General features: G+C 36.3%; 1 protein-coding gene across 9 annotated transcripts in view; it reads left to right on the top strand.

Annotated features, from left to right (window-relative positions):
• DNTT (DNA nucleotidylexotransferase) overlaps positions 1-17,534 on the top strand; it is a 151,733-nt gene that overhangs the window by 95,590 nt on the left and 38,609 nt on the right. For all 9 annotated transcript variants that reach the window (XM_068950003.1, XM_068950000.1, XM_068949994.1 and 6 more), the window contains one exon: positions 14,539-14,641. In XM_068950003.1, coding sequence (XP_068806104.1) covers positions 14,539-14,641 — 103 coding nt within the window. The remainder of the gene's footprint in view (positions 1-14,538; positions 14,642-17,534) is intronic.

Below are 17,534 nucleotides of genomic sequence, written 5' to 3'. Positions count from 1 at the left end.
ATCTGTTTCTCAGTTCAAGGAATTTTAATAGAAAAACTGTCGTGTTTACATAACTTCCAGTACAGCTGAGCAAGAAGCAAATAGAAACCTTTCTTTTTATGGTAGGTTGATTCTACATATTGCCCCATCACTGCCAAATAAGTGAAACACAGGCCAAGCATCTAATATTGTTCAGACCTTTTGAAAATACGCATGTTTCCTTCCTTGCATGAGTATTGATAGAGTCTTTTAAATTGTTTAAAGTGAATGTTTTGATTTTGGAAATGCCAAAGTAGACATGCATGGAAAAGAACATTTTGATGGAAGTTTTTGTGGTAAATACAACAAAGAAATAATCCATTTGAAACTCTCAAAGGAGTTAACCAGAAAAAATGAAAATGGGCTGGGATTAAAGGCACATTTTAACTCTGCTACCAGAAAGCTTCAGCACAGCAAATATTGTTGCTATTAAGCTGTTTGTTAATTTTATTATACTGTCAGTATAGAAAAATTTTTTCCTTTCTTCTTTCGAAATAAAATATCATCTCCTAAGCATTAGTTTATATATATTAATGAGATTCTGAGTAAGTAGAATAGAAATATAATTTCAAACCAAACAATTCTCTTTTGGACAATAAAAATCTAAACTAGTAAATGGAAACTGCCCTAGTTGCAAAATCTTTTTTCCAGTGGTTAAAAAAATGTAAGTGCGATGAATAGCTTCATAAAAGCATTTTTTGAAATATACAGCTTTCATAATTAATAATGCAGACTCTTGTCTACTTATTTCAGTAAATAATTTGAATGCAGCTGACCTTTCTGTTTTCCCTGCTACATTATTAATGATGCTAAAGAAATCACCGGGTTATTGTTCTAGCAAATATATCCTGCTTAGCTGCGGTTCAGTTTTACCACTAATGCTGTTTAAAATGTGTCACCTGAGTAGATTATGTACCAGCTGAGGCAGAAGCAATAAACTGGACAGTTTTCTGACTCCACAAACTCAGAATGTCAATGTATTTCAGCAGTTCAGTTCCAAATGCAGACATTAGGAATAAAAGTATTATCTATAGCCAGCTCTTAATTCTCAACATCTAAATACATCATGATAACAAACTTCGCTTTTTGGCAGAACACCAGCAGAAAGTGGAAACAAGACCTTAATTTGTCTTGATTCAGAGTGATTTATATATAATCGTTAATCCAGATCTGGAAGGGATCCATCTCTCTCCCACTTTGCAGGAGTCTGTCCTGAGAAGTGCTGATCACCAGCCACCTCCAAAGAAATCGGGTAGGGTAAACATTCACCCCAGTCCATTGGAAGTTCTTCTGGAGGAACACCAGATCAAGTCCTGAAAACCATAAACCTCTCTTGTCATTATCCCATATGAATTTATTGTTAGAGAGAGGTTATTTGCTTTTCTTTTTACAAATTTCCTCATAATCTCTGAGAGTTCACTGAAATATCTGGCGTTTTTGAGTGCGCTGATCTCTTCGTTGCGTTCTTTATAAGCGAAGGCTGTTGAATTTCCTTCGCTCTCACTTTGCATAATTCTAATGTCTTTGTTAGGCCTTTGAATTAGGGACTAGGGATTTCAAGATGTCTGAGCAGGTTTAGCCTGAGATTATTGTTTTTATAATTAATAAAAATGTTGTACGTTTTCTTCAGTTCAGGGTCGTTCTCCAGTATTTACTAAATTTTGGAATGTGTTTTTTTTCCCCCCCGCACTTTTCAGAATATTTAAAATTTCATAGTTGTTGGTAACCTAATACGCTGTACCAGTATCGTACAGAGTGTTTTCTAAGCGTGAGAAAGTTTGCTGCATGTTACTGTATATAACATGCTGACATGCTGACAGTTTGCACATGCAAAACTAAGTAGATGTTTTAAGACTAAAGTCTTCACACTCAGCTGAGTACATGAGATCTCAAATCCACATCAATACTCATTGGAGTGTATTTCTTTTTCAAACAGCATTGAAGGGATTTTGCTTCAGCATTGATTGGCACTCAGCAAAATTTATGTATGCAGGAAGTTTCTATGATGTCATTTGAAATGTTTGATTGGAATGAAATCTAATTTAAAGGATTTGCCAGGACAGCAAAAGCAAAACTTCAGCAATGTATTTTATGACTTTAAATAAAACTATGACAGATTGGTATGGTACATTTCATAAGCCTTAAAAGCTTGAAATTATAGGGACAGCTTCCAGGTACAGTTGCATTATTTACACGAAATTGAGACTGCCCTCCCAGTGATTCAAAGGTTAAGCATCGTTTTGTTTTGGATGGTAGAATAGAATTTACTTCCGATATAGAATTCTGAGGGTCTGGAGCTGTTAGTAGTAAAAATGCCTAAGCTTAAGCAGGATAAATCAACATTAGGGTATAATTGATGACAGTTATGTTTATGTACCTGAAAGCTAGAATACAATAATGCCGTGTAGGCAATGCAGCTATTGTAATACACACAGGTAGCCATACTTTCTAATTAAGTACATGCCTAAACTGTTGTATGACCATCAGCCTACTTTGCAGTCTCTCAGGAGAAACCAGGTTGGTAAAGGACTAGTTTTATAAACAAATTTAAATTTGTCGAATAAAATTCATTGAAATTTATATATAGTAACTGTTTTCATAGAAAAATTAACTTTCTATAAACTTAGTAAATCTCAGATTTTATATTCTTTTGCTAAATCAACCTGGTCAGTCAGTAGCTTCCTTTGCTAAGGAAACCTCCTTCATTATTTATATATATAGATCGTCATTACACGTATTAGGAAGGTTAATTTTGCCTTTGGTAACAAAATTTGATTACAAAATGCAGTTCAGAGCTATAATTCATAAAAATGTATGTTGAATGGAGTAACTGAGGGAAGAAGATTCCTAATTTAACTTTTTGTTTTCTAACAGTTTTGAAGTTGAGTTAAGGCAGAAGGGAATTAATTTCAGCATGTGAGTAATATATGGTCCTCCTCAAGATAATGCATACAAAAAATAAGTCAGTAAGATTGTATGTATGTGTTTGTGGAAAAGTTTTCTGTTTTCTGGTCAATTTTTCTTTGGCCTGGTCTTCAAATCTTGACTACTTTTAATTTTTTCCGAACGCCCCACAACATAATATTGTTCACATATTTCCATACATGAAAGAATCCTCATGTGGATTTATTTTAAACTGAATATGCTATTAAATAAGCTAAGAGTCCAAGGAAGCCAATACACAAACCCACCACTCAGCATTCATTCTTTTCAGAAGTTAGGGAAATAAATCTTTTCATGGTTTTGCATTATGATATTTTCAAACTGTTATATAATTTTTAATGCAGATAATCCAATGGAGCTTTACAAGATTAGTGGATAATTTATTTTTACTTTAGCCATGCTGCCAGTCATTTAAATTCTTCAGTGAATAACCACTTTCTGATTTATCTTTTCTTCTCGTTGCATGAAAGAAATATCAAATATCTGCTAAAGCAAAACTTGAAAAAAGACATTAGCATGACATGAAGAGGAGTACCCAGGTGTCTTATACTCTGAGAAACAGTGTCTAGGTTTCATTTGGGTCATAAAAGTAAAAGAAGACACACAGTCAAGCATAGCATGCCATATGCTTGGTCTTTGATAGGGCATCTAATGAGAGACTAGGTAAATGGCATGCATTACTGTACTTTTCTGAGGGGATGCAGTCACTCAGGGTGAAATTAGCTTTTTAGTAAGATTTAAGTGGTATTGTACAGGTCTCACACTGATTCTCCACACTTCAGTGATTTTCACCCTCAGAGCACAATTCATATAAATATTCAGAGATGTGTTCCCTTCTGCTACAGCAGGTGACACTTCTTTATTCTGACTTCATAAAAAAAGATAATCTTTCAAATAATATTATTACTCTGTATTCTATTAGATGTTTTCCCAAAATTCTCCTTGGATAGCAGCTACCGATGCTGCATAGTGCTGATATCTTGCTGAATAAATCAGAATGTAAAAGTGCTTGTTTTGTATACCCAGTATTGAAGCTACATTCCCATATGCTGTATAAGTTTCTGCTCCTGCTACATAAGTAAAGTTCCTGCTCCTAAAGGGAAAGGGATTTTTGCATTGCTACTTCAGCACAGAGTTGGATTAACTTCAAAAATAAAATAAATAGCTTCCACAGCTATGCAAAATGAGTTCTGCCTTGGTGAATTAGAATTAGTGTTCCACTAGGCAAGAGAAGCAGGATTTTAAGGAAGTCTCCACCCTTAAGCCCCCCTCTAGAGAAGGCGCCCATGAATCTTAGACAAATACTTATGTTACTCAGCTGAGTTGAATAACTTGACTGGGTAAAGAAGCTGCTATATACTATCTCTGGCAACTCAAACCTTGGTAGAACAGAAGTCTAATTTATAGCTGCCCAGGAGAACATTGGCTCAGTTTTACTTTGTTTTCATTTCAGAGACAGTCTAATCTACAGCTATTTTATTCTTAAATTAGTGGAAGAAGTGATTCTGCAGACAGATCTACAACAGCATGGCTTTTCATCCACAAATTGCCTCAAAATGAGTCAGAGTCTCTCTCATAACTGTATGTTGTATTTTCAGTTAAATATATCATGAAGTCAATTGTAATTTTAATTGTCTTTGCTGGTGGCAGAATTTATTTCAGTTAATTTAATTTCATTATTGCCATTTCAGATATTAATCAGCATCCTATTAAACCATTGCACAAATGTTAATTATGCCCCAAAATAACCCCATAATGTACAATTAGGGAAGAATAAGAGAGCCAGAAATTCCAGAATTTCCTTTAATATGGAATACAAAACTTTACTCAGTTCGGGTTTAGATTTCCAGAAGTACTAAACTCTAATATTTTTCATTGACTGTCCCATGCTTGTGCAAATCAAGTCCAGTAGGATGACTGAAATGCCAGACACTAAAAGCAGAGTCCAGCTCGAAAACGTTTGCACAAATATCTTCTCCCACCTTCCCAGCACTTCTCATCTCAACCGGCATTTTATACGGCATCGCCATCTTTCATAAATTAGGAGGAAAAGTGAGTGATCAAAGGCAGCTAGGACCTAACTCCCCAAAACAAAGCATGAATGCAGAAATTACCCAAGGAAGCCAGATGCTACCATACCCTTCCTCTTCCACAGAGCCTTGATTAATGCAGCCTTGATTGAACTGCATTATTGTTTTCCGCATTATTTCAGGCACTTTACTCTTGAAAAGCAGGGACTGACTGTATATGTGCAGTGTATTGGGATTCATTCACTTATGGTAAAATAACAAATGACTTCTGCCCTCGGTAATCGGAACGTCGGGTGGATACTTTCCTTCAGTTATTCCTTTTTTAATATCCTTGGGCAAAATTATGATCTTGAATCATAATGGATAATTATAATTATCCATTGCATTAAATTACTTGTCAATCTTTACAGCTTTGTCTTCCTATTTACCATCCTAATCCTGTAAAGGAAGGCTTCTCTGAGTTACAGTTCTAGAATTGACTCAACTTATGATTCCTGCAATTACAAAACTTGAAGTTTACTATAACTTTGCCATGATAAATGGTGTAGACGAGCCTTCTCGCTATCCAGTTTGATGAAGTATAAAACGAAATCTTGCCTCTGAGTTGCTATCACTCAAACTATTAAGTCCTAGATTTGATAAAACGCAAAGAGAAGAGGTGTCTTCATCAATGTGTCTTTGTCATGTTTAGGACGGAGGTATAAAGTTCATGAGATCTTTATAGAGAGCCGGTGAAGCTGGTGGTAGAGTTTTGTATCTTCAAGTGCTCATACCTTATTCTAGCTGAACACTCCGTCTTTCACTCTCTCTGTGTTGGCAAAGGAAACAGAAAGTGCATGGTGTAAGTCCAACTTGAGAACAGTTACTTTCTGCATTCTGCTGTCTCTGCTTTCTCTGTGTCAGTGTTTTTTGGACTGTTAACTTTGGTTGAGCTGCTTTTCCAGTTCAGTGAGCCTTTATTTTCTCACTGCCTACTCTGTATGTATGTGAACCAATGCTGAATTGACACTGTTGAATCTAAATGTTGTTTTGAAAATGTGGAGCTGACTTGAATTTTAAGGACAACTGCTGAGCTAAAGCTGACAGTGATTTGAACAACAGCTCGTGTATGGTATATGGGGTTTAGCTGGTCACTTTTGATAGCAATGAACTGGTATAATATTTATGTTGCCACTTAGGCTGTTTAATAGTCTTGATAGTATTGTTCAGATTATGTAATTTAAAGCTTCTGAGGAAATGACCTCAAATAAATGTTTTAGTATTTTATTATAATTTGGAGGGCTCTCTCTGTCATTTGCAAGATAATTTTCCAAATTCTGTTTATATATATACATTACCCAGTTCTCATTGTTGTAAATTCTGAGGAACATTCTTATTCCTTTTACTCAACAGACTCCTTCAGCATGTAATCACCGACACAGAAGGCCTTTTACAGGTCTGGTTCTGTTCGTTTCTTTGGGAAGTGCCTTGTTCCCTGCTGTCAGTAAGGAGTACTGTACCTTGCTGTCCCTAGGAAATGAGAGTGTACTTTTGAGTCAGCAAAGCCGCCTACTCTAGATCCAATTTTCAGACCTGAAAAAATCACAGACGAAAGTGTGCTGAAGTAATTAACTTCTGATGATATTCTGAATCCAGTAAATTCACTCAGGCAAAATTTTCTGGCAATTTCATTTCTGGATCTGCTTTGCATTTGTGTTCTATTAAGCTGCTAGTAACTTTTATCTGAATATGGAAACTTAGCATAGTTATTCAAGAAGTTTTGGGGAATCTGGAGTATTACAGCCAAGAGGAATTCATGGATGAAATCTCTGATCACTTTGCAATCAATGGAATTTTTTTCTTCTGGATGTTAAACAGTTAAACAGTTTTTCTGTGTAAAACCTCTAGCACTGTAACACTCCAGTACGTCCAGTTCAAATATCTTTTCTCTTGGGGGTTTATCACAAACTATAGGAATTTATAGTTTGAGTGACTGTAACTCAGAATTATTTTCCTATCTGGCTATTAGAAATTGTTCATCTTTAGTTCAAGGTCTCACCAAGGACTGCTTAGCAAGCGGATCCGCAAGCATGCCAATTACCTCAAATTTAGGATAAAATTTTTCTTCTGTCCTTCTTCTGAGAGGGCACATAATGGTGGGAGACAGGTAGCAGAGGTACCTTAATCAGGACTGCAGATATTAAAGCCAGAATTACCGTGCTATTTCTATTTGGCCCAACTCGGTTCATGTCAAATGATAGTTTTACATTGGGAGCTATACGGGGAGCTAGATCAGATCCAGAGTAGAGGATGCCCCCCTAGAGTAAAAATGTGGCATCAGTAGAGTATCAGAATAGTCAGGAAGAAATCTTAGAACTATATATGTGTTTATGTGTGTGTTTGATTATAGGCGTAGTTATGTTTGACTATGCATATACACTGAAGCTGCTGTAATTTTCCTTCAGGAACGTACATTTTATAGTACCTATAAATTATTTGTTTGCTATATCTAAAAAGAATGATCCTCCTGCTTATCCAGAGTTTCTCTCTGCTGTTTAAAAAAAAAGTTCATTGTGCTGTATCTCAGTTTGTCCACTTCAGCTATGTGTAATGTTCTGCAGCATTTAATCCCTTTTCCATTGCCATACAATCCTCACTCTAGCAATTGCATTTGGTCTTCCTAAATGTTTATGCATGTGGCTCATCTATATTCCAGGAAGTATTCAAATGGCCTCACATGTTTTCAGATCACTTGGGGAAGTCTGTCTAAAAGCTACCCTCCCTGCATTTCCCAAAAGAACAACGCTGGGAAGATGGCACTTAATTTAACATAAAATGAATTCCCGCGTTTCTTTCCACAAATAAAGGACTTATCTTTTTTTTTTATATCAGCTTTCAGCATTTTAGCTAGTGTCCAGCCTGCTCTACAAACGACTTTCAGCTGGATTCCTTTTAATCTGAGCTCTTAGGAAGGAAGGGAAAATTATATCCTATAATATTTTGTTCACACTCTCCGTATGCTGTCTAAATCCCTGCTCTATGTAGTTCTGGTCTGGGATTCTTTAACTGATTATTGTAGCTTTCTGTATCAAAATGTGATTAAATAATAAAATAGTAAGGAAAAGGAGAGTTTAAAATCTTACGACTTTTATGGTGAATATTGGTTGCATAGCAGTTCCTGATAGCCTGATTATTTTTGACTGTCTTTCCTGATAGCAATCATTCTCTAGCAGCTATTCTACAGCTGTGGCTTGTTTTTTCCTTACTCAGTGTAAAGCCTGCAAATGACATGGGTAAAACACCCATTAACATTTTTAATGCCATTTGAATCTGCTAAATCTGGTTATTAGTATTAGTGTAAATGTACTGTTTTAGTAAATACAGTACAATTTCATTGAACAGATTAACTCAGAACATTAGCCAATATCCAGTCTTTAAGAGTTCATATGCTTTCCTCCACAATCAATATTTTCCCACAGTTTTAGCAAAGGTTCACTCAAAAAGCAAGAAGCCTGAAATATCTGTGCAAAATCTCTTTGTATTGTCCAGTGTTTGTCCTCACTTTAGTACATTATAATTTGTGGCAGTCAAATGAATGAGTATATGATTTGAAGATTCATGGGTAGTTATGTAATTAATTATATAGAATTAATTTGCTTCTTTCCATGAACCTTAGATGAACTTGTTTCTTTATCATTTTATATAATCCATCAGATATTAAAAATAAACAAGTGTTTGTTGTTAGTCCTCCATATGTGCTTCACTTTGTGCATGTGATTAGCTCCTTTGATTTCAGTGAAAGCGTTCTCACGTGCAAAGTTCAGTAGATGTGTGCAAGCCTGAAGGACTTGGCTCACAGGAACCTCATTCAATACTCGCTTAATAAATGGAGACGTGGCTATGATGTGAGTGTTACAAAATGAAAATTTTTTTTAAATGGAAGTTTTCTATCTGTTTTTCTGAGAAACAGAAATAAAAGTTGACTGGCTTCTCTTCAGCCCAAGCTCTGAGAATGCAAGCCAGCGGGCCAAAGTTGATTCTGATGATCTTTCTGAGTAGTTTCTGGAAAATTTTTTTTCTTTTAAATATTAAGTGCCTTCTTCCTCAGCGATAGCGTTCAAGAGCCCTTCCAAAGATGCTTTTCAGAGCTGATTAAATTATGGACTATGGCAGGTATTTCAGCTGCCCTGGGAAGCCTGATACTAAATCAGAGTCCTGCTAGAAAATTTTAGCCATCAAAGCAAAGTTCACTTTGCATTTTTAATCAGAAGTCAGGCAAATCACTTATTATTTAGCAGACAAGGACAGAGCCGAGATGAATCATCCAACTGTCTTCACACACAAGTCAAGTCAGTCTTGCTTGAGAAGGATTTGTAAAAACTGTAATAATCCCACTTTGAATGAAGTGTGAGCTTCTGAAAACACCTAAAATGCAGTGTGTAAAGGAAAAAAATCACAGTGATCCATTACCAAATAACCTAAATAAACCACAGATCTTTCTAATACAGTATTCAAGGTTTTAAAGTCAGAAAGTATTGTTATGATCATCTAGTACTGCAGGTAGACCATTATATTAATCACTTCAGTGTCTTAAAGGACTGCATCCAAGACTTTTATCCAAGGCCTGATGAATATTTATGCTACTCATTCTGGTTTATTCCACAGCATTGTAACTGATTGTCAAACAAGAGAAAACTTATGTCTACCAGAATACTTCTAGGAACACGAGAAATAGCAGGTACGTTTTGAAGAGCTGTCAGGGAGAGAGAATGAGAGAGTGCACATAAGAAGAAAAATCTAACACTATAGAGACGACAAAATTAAGCTAGGAAAGAATTCCAGGGCAACAAAAAAGCACCCAGATCTGACTGTTCCTCTTTATCATCCCCCAGTCTCTGAATGCCAAGCAGAAAGACTGGAGTGAGATTGTCACAGCAGTACAGCATAAAATATTTCAAAAATAAGTGATTATTCAGGAAAGTATTGTGAAAAAAGAGAAGAATCATATTCTAGGCCAAAATCTTAAAGACTTAAAAGAAAATTGGAGATAGAAGATGCCAGTAGAGAAAAACTATAGTATAGCAAAATTAGCTGGAAAATATAGGGCTGTGTGAAAATACTGAGTGAGTGATGACAGGTCTGGATACCACCAGAGCCTAGCTGAAGAAACGGGCTGCCCTTGCAGAAGGGTCCTCGCAACTGAAGGGAGCTGACTGAGATGATAGTCGTGAACAAATCTAAAGACTCAGACGGCAACAATTCAAAGAAACTTCTTTTCCTTAGTTTGCAGGCAGAGCCCAGCATACTGTGGCAATACTGAGAAGTGAGTAATATTTCCATGCACGATACAACATCAATAGTAAAGGTAATAAGTCAGTATTATGACAGATCTATCCAAAGGTATTGCGTTGTCTCTGATTTCACTTTGATGTTTATATTTCTTTGCCATATGCCTGGGCATGAGATGCAGTTATTCTAAACACAGGCTGTTGCTGTTCGTTTTGTATTTCACACACTTCAAGGGGCTGGAAAGTTAAGAAAAGCTTACAGTTTTACCTAATGCAAGCACACATACGGAAATACAGTATCTTCTTCCGTATCCAATTGAACTCTGTATAAGCACAAAGATTGCTAAATGGTTTTCAGGCTTTTTACATGCAACTTGCCTTTGCAGAAAAGATAGTTCAAGTTACTCCATTACTGAACCTTTGTGAGTGGTAGAGAAATGTCGGTCCATCTTTCCTCAGCTAAATTCAGTTTATCAGAACTGGTGTTGCTGTGCATTAGTCATTAAATCAAATCCTGAGGTTTCCACATACTCTTGGCATGGCATAGTATCTCATCTTGCCTATGCTGCCCTTATGAGGTAAGCCAATGTGATTGTCCTTTACAGTCCTTTGATCCGTATATTTGTCTCAGTCATAATGATACTGATGTTTAATGACTTAGAATCTAGATTTTATATTAAAACAATAACGATAAAAAAGAAAACTCCAGCAACTTTAGAGTTAATTAATTGACTACTCAGAGACACTTATCAGCTTTACACAAGTTCAGTCTGCCAAGAATTCAACACAGTTAATTAGTAGTGTTCCGTCTTTTATAGTCTTCAGGCTTGAATAGATTATTAGGACAAAACCTAAGCTACAAATTCAGTTCCGCAAGGTGCTGATTTTCTTTTTGCTCCGGTTCAACAAGCACTTCAGACTAGATTTGAAGGAAAGCTAAAGAAGATGTAAATAGATCTGAATAGCAAATTCAAAATTTGAATCCATATCCTTCCTGTTCTTAGCCTCAGAAGACCAAACTCCGTGGTCACGTCCCTGATTGCGCTGCACCTGGGGGCACATACCCTTTTCCTTCTTTATAGCTCAGCACTTCCTGGCACAAGCAGATCAGTTCCCAGATCCTGTTTGTGCCCAGCTGGAATCTAGACACTAGACTGAGTGTCACCATCATCTCCTAGAAGGCCTAGAAAATAGACAAGCTCTGAGCTACTTTCATATAGAAGGAGGTGTATGTAATTCTTTTCCTAAAATGTCATTGTAGCTGTTTCTATTTTTAAAATAGTATTCAGCTTTTATATAAAAGGCAGCGGATTAGCGGATTTGGGCATTTGCATGCCAGAATCACAGCCCTACATCTGATACCGTCCTCTAGCATGCTAAAATCACTACCCTGGGTGGATTTATACCTCCCTGCAGTATAAAATGCAAGATCTGTAGAGCTGGGAAGACTGTTATGCAGTGTGTAAAGTTAGTTTTTAATTTTGCAATGAACTGCTGATTTGCATACAGTTAAACAGATGTTTAAGTAATTCCTGAACTGGAGAGACAGCACCTTGGCACTATCAAATCCAATGTGTCCATTGCGTGAGTTGATTAATACCTATGGTTGCATACATATATATGTATATATGTGTGTGTGTATATATATATATTCACACATGCATATACACACATATATGTGTGTGTGCATGTGTTTAGAAATATATTTATATATGTTCTGTGAAGAAAAACCCTACTCTGCTGAAATCAATGGCCACATTCTCATTAACTTCAACAGAATGAGGATCCAAATCAACATGTGCACTTTCCTCCATCTTTTTGCATGATTTACAAGCTATGAGCACTATGTATTATGCAGCTTTTGAGTTTAGTACGTTATTTTCCTAAGTCGAGAGAGGCAATAAATTTATCTAGAATGAAATAAATTATTTGTTAAGTAGTACTAGTGGAAATTAGAGTAAATGTTCCAGTAACAGCCTGAAAATTCAGAAAAAAATTAATCTAGTGAACATTAGCTCAAAGAGAAGTTGAAACATAACGCTGATGACAAGCATAACTTCATTTTTTGTGCTTTTGTGTCAGATCTAAGCACTCTAAATTCACATATGAACAGCACTTCAATAAATACACGGGAAATACACGGCCAGTGAAAATCCCTAGATTTCATGAGATTTTATAGCAGGATTGAGGAAGGAGGTTGTTGATAGGGTTAATATAAATATGCATGGGTTGAGTACTAAAGTAAGAATTAGGAACCAACTCCTGATTCCATCAGCTTCCAAGCTCTTCCTCTGCTTAATTTTTTTATAATTTTAGGCAAGTTTTCTTATGCTACTTTCTGCATCTGTTAGATAGGAATAATAAATTCCTTCCCTTTGCAAAAATATTTTGAGACATGTAAGTAAAAAGTGCCATGCAAGGGCTTTGCATTATTATGGTAATTTAAAAAATAATGAATGTCATCTTACAAAATAAGTTAAAAAGTGTTATGTGGAACACTTGATGTTTTTTAACTTCTTGAGTTTGAATTGCTATTCAGATTCTAAGCCTAGACTGATGCTTTGTTTGAAACTTCTTTTGAAATCATTTCCACCTGTTTAAGCAGTTTTGACTTTGCTGCAGACATGGCACAATAGTTGCATTATACTAAGTTAGACTGCTTGTCAAATGTAAAACCTAGGTTTTCATTTCCTTATATCTTGCTGCTAACTCTATTCCACTATCCATCAGTTAGATAATTTCCTGTCACAAAAATGGCAGTTGACACAGCTGCCAGTCAGATCTATTCCTACAAATTTCCAGGTTTAAGAAATCAGAGTCATTATTATAAGAGAATGAAATATTTCATTATCTACAAAAAAATGCAAATCCTTTGTTTTGGACAATTCCAATTTTAACTCCTTGTGTGACAATTCACAAGTTCTCTGAGTACCGGGAAGAGTTTTGAACTGAAACACACCCTGAGCTGTAACACCACGCACCCTTGTGACTATCACAAGGGTAGCTGTGCTGTGCCCTGTGTGACTCGTATAGCATGACTGTTAGGGCACTGAGAGTAAAATGCACGTGCCCTATATGTGGACATAAGGGTTTCTGTGAAAGATATGCAGGAGGATTAGCCTTTTCCCACCACCACAGAAGAAGGATTTGAAGATGTGCTACACCCAGGTGCCACTACTCCAGATCTTAGGTGTTTCCTCCGGATGCTTTCCTACCACAGGTAAAAAGTTTGGGGTGCGGGGCACTGGATCTGCTGCAGAAATATCTCCTCTGCTCCTTTCCCCTAAGACTGCTCAGGCATAGGCTGGACTGATTAGAGCTAATGAAGAGATGTGTACTCAGTCCCTGTGGTGGTACTTAGACGAAAATGAAAACCTTGTATTGGTTCTGCAAACCTCATACGAGTTGCATAAGAGACATACTTATATGTCCTCAAACATTTCATAATTCCAAAGAGAAACATTCCAGATAGCTTGCTTTTGCCCATTTATTCCAATGATAGCTATATCTTAATCTGATTTACGTTTAATAGATTGGGTGTGTGAATGAAAGGCAAGCTGAATGCTTAGATTTAAATGAACAAAAAGAAGAGGTTATGACATAATTTTTCTTTAAGAACATTTACAATTCAACTTTGTGCATATGGGTTTAATTGCCAAATCCTTAGTGAGTGTAATAAACAAGCCTTAGTCACAGTAAGGCTGAACTGTTCTCAAAAAAAACTCAAGCTCAGTCTCTGCAAAAAACATTTTAAAAGAAAAGAATTGTAAAATATTCAGACATTTTATGTCTGCCATAAAAAGGAACAATAAAATAACCCATAATCACCCTTTTGTTCTTTAAAATGTCCATCAAAAGCTAAAGAAGAATGTTTAAGCCTGCAGTAGTTAGACTGGCAAGTTTATCTGCAATAGATTCTTAATATGTACTGTGGTATTTTGATTATGATTTTTTTTTTTCCAGAGATGACTGAAATCTTCCTTTCTAGGACTTAAGGGGAAGAAAGAGAGAGATTTAACATCATCAAATGAATCTGCACTATCTAGTTGAACAACAGAGAAAATACATCAAAAACTTTAGATTATTGCTTAACAAAGAACATTGAAAGACCTGATAAAATAAATAGGAGATTCCATTTTGATTATGTTTCAAGGAACATTGCTATCACTTTATCCTGCAAACTCTTTGTATAATGCAGCAAAAAATATTCTCTTTGAAAGTAGTGTAAAATTCATCAGGAACTTAACTCTTTTAGTCTTCTTGTTATTTATTACTTGTAGGGGTAAGAAGATTGGACATGATATAGATTTTTTGATCACCAATCCAGGACCGAGAGAAGATGATGGTCTTCTGCATAAAGTTGTTGACTTATGGAAAAAGCAGGTATGAAGTAAATAATATTTGGCTAAAAGAGACATATTCTAGCAGCACTAAATTAAGATCAGCACTAAATGTAGTGCTGAAAGATGCCAACTCCTTTTCACAGACAATGTTAATATTTTGAAATCAGATATTTTTCCATTTGGTTATCAAGTATGACAATCCAGGTGCATCCTCCAGCTCTGAATGCTCACTTTGAAGGTTATATCAGGGGAAGAGTAACCCTATACACACTCTGTTATATTTCTGGTCAGAGGTAGGAAACAGATGGACAAGATAGATGGACTTTTGGGTGACCTAGTATAGCTGCTCTTACACTTTGAAACTAAACAATATTTGTTTAAATTCTCCTTGAGATGGGTTTAGAATTTCCCCCAGTTCGCCAGGGAACTCCAGCTCTCATGTGAACTCATGAGGTAGGGTGAACAAATCTAAAAGCCTGAGTACCAAAAATCTGGAATTCTGGCTTCTTTCCAGCCTATAGATTTGCATTATTCCTAGTTTCCATTGGAATGTTGTCAAAATTGACACAGTCCTCCATAAAGTCTGGATTTGATGAATTCACACATTTCAGAAGAATATTTCATTCAAGTGTTTTTTCTGTTCAGCTTTTTTCAGTTCCAACCAGCTTTAAAGTTGGAAGAGTCTGAATTAAAATAGGTATAGGTACCTCAGAATATTCTTAAATCAGAAATACAGTATGTTAGGACTAACAAGCCTTTGTATCTTTTTCTACCTTTTTAGCCAGCTAAGATATCTTTCAACATTTAAAACCTGTACTGTTCAAAGGAACTGAGTACATTTCAACATGTAAAAGGGCAGCTCTCTGTCTGAGGTGAATCATCAAATGTCTCACTGCCAAGCAAAATCAGCTTTCAATTGAGATAGCCTGGAGAGAATACCTTGGAGTTGGTTCTTGAACTATATACTCTAATTAATGTGTAATGGGTTAACATGCAGAAGATATTAAAAACATCCAAATTGACAAAAGCTTGTCTGACTGTATGAAAAGTGATCTATTTTAGATGTGGTCAAAGCCTTTTCTATTACCTTTAATGCAGAGGCATCAAACTTGCTCTTTCCGGATAAAATACTACCCTAGGTGCATTTCTCATTCTCCAAGTTACTTTCAGTCTTTAAAAAGTTAAAAGATTATTACTAGTTTCTCAGACTTCTAAGACTTCCATCCTAATTCCATACAGTAAGTGTATGTATTGAAGTAGGCTGCTAGCAGATGTAATTTATCAAAATCCACTGAAAAGCGATGAAGCTGTGGCTATTAATGAGGAGCTACTTTATTTGTATTTTTTCTTGTATTATATACAGCTTCTTTCTCAGTGATTCTGCTCACTTTATTCTGAGCAAAGCTGCTTTTCTCCTTGGAAGTCATCCTTTTGGCTTCTTAAGCAGACTCAAACCTCAGGGAAGCCATGTGCAGGTCCTCCAAAAATCATGTTTATTATCACACTGCAGAAAGGAAAAGTGACGACAGGCTGAGAGCAAGAGCCTGCCCCTGACTGCAGCCTTTCATTGCTTCTCCCATTCCATCACACCCTACTTACTTTAGTATGAGAACAATGGCTGTGATCTGAGAAGCCTGGCAACTGCTGAAGGTCACTCCACGTTGCTTTCATTAAATGGAATTGAAAGGAAAGACATAGAAAACAAATTGTTCTTGCTGATTTAAGGATAAAATTTGGCAAAAGTGAGAGCAGAGAGAGTGAGGGAGGTCAAGGGTGGCCTGATGAAAAGATTAGGATTCCTCTAGAGATCCCAGAATGAAGAAAATGTCTAAAGGGGAGATAGGCAATGGCAGAAGGAACCAAACCCAGACAAGAAAGGGATTGTTTAAACTGATGGACAAAGATTTTTCTGTGTTCTGTGTTTCCTCTGGAATCCTTATGGCTTATAGTACCAGTTTTACAGCCTCTCAACTGTGGCAGTTGTAATATATAGGCTTTTACTGTCACTGCTAAAAAAATTAGCTGCCAGCAAAACCAAAATGCAAAAACAAAGACAGGAATTATACTTCCCTTGCCTTCTTATTACCTTTGATTTCTAAGAGGAAAAAAAGAAAAAAACCCAAACCTAAAGCAGTTTTATACTTTTTGACAGTACACCTGTCGGCTGCTTCACAGCTTTCCACTTTTGTGCTACTGCTTCAAAGCCCAGATTCATCAAAGAGTGTCACCGAGGTCATGATGTTGACTTCCTTTCAGCAGCTCTTAGCGAAGGATTCTGCAGTGTTTAACTTGTAAACTATGAAACCCTCCCTAATTTTAATAGTTTAAAAGGACCTTTTAAAAAAGGTCCTTTAAAGTTTAAACCTAAAAAAGGTTTAAACTTAGCTGAAAAGTTTAATGCAACAAGATCTTTTCACTGAAAGTTGTTGAAAACTAAGTGGTTAAATCAACACTGTCATGCTCTTTGATGCAGCACCATCAGGGATAAATGGGCTGAAGAACAGAGAACACAAAGTCTCTAGTGAGCTTCAAAGTGGAAGAGAAAATGGAAAAGCTGCAATGCAGTATACAGGTTATGGTTTTAATGGTTCCAAGAAGCTTAATAAAGAAAAAAATTACATCCTCTGTGGGTTACAGCTTGCAAGTCCGTGTGCTAACAGGCTGAGCCATCTGTGGCAATGCAACCTCATCCAAGCACCATGTAAAGAGATTTTTATTATTTGCTAAAAACCTATATAGCTATTTTTAGTGCTGTTCATGTTGTAGCATAGATACCGTAAACAGAGGGAGAGATACCATTACTGTAGACATTCCAGCACTCCTCATTTTTTTCCTTTGCATTGGTGCAAACATAATGTTGCATTAGCCCACGTTGCCATTCCATTTTAGTTTTGGCTTTTAAGAAAATGGGAAATAGGGAGGCCTGCTTGTGC

Source organism: Struthio camelus, chromosome 7 (assembly GCF_040807025.1).
Source record: "Struthio camelus isolate bStrCam1 chromosome 7, bStrCam1.hap1, whole genome shotgun sequence".
Taxonomy (NCBI): Eukaryota; Metazoa; Chordata; class Aves; order Struthioniformes; family Struthionidae; genus Struthio; species Struthio camelus.
This window is presented reverse-complemented; position numbering and strand designations above follow the sequence as displayed.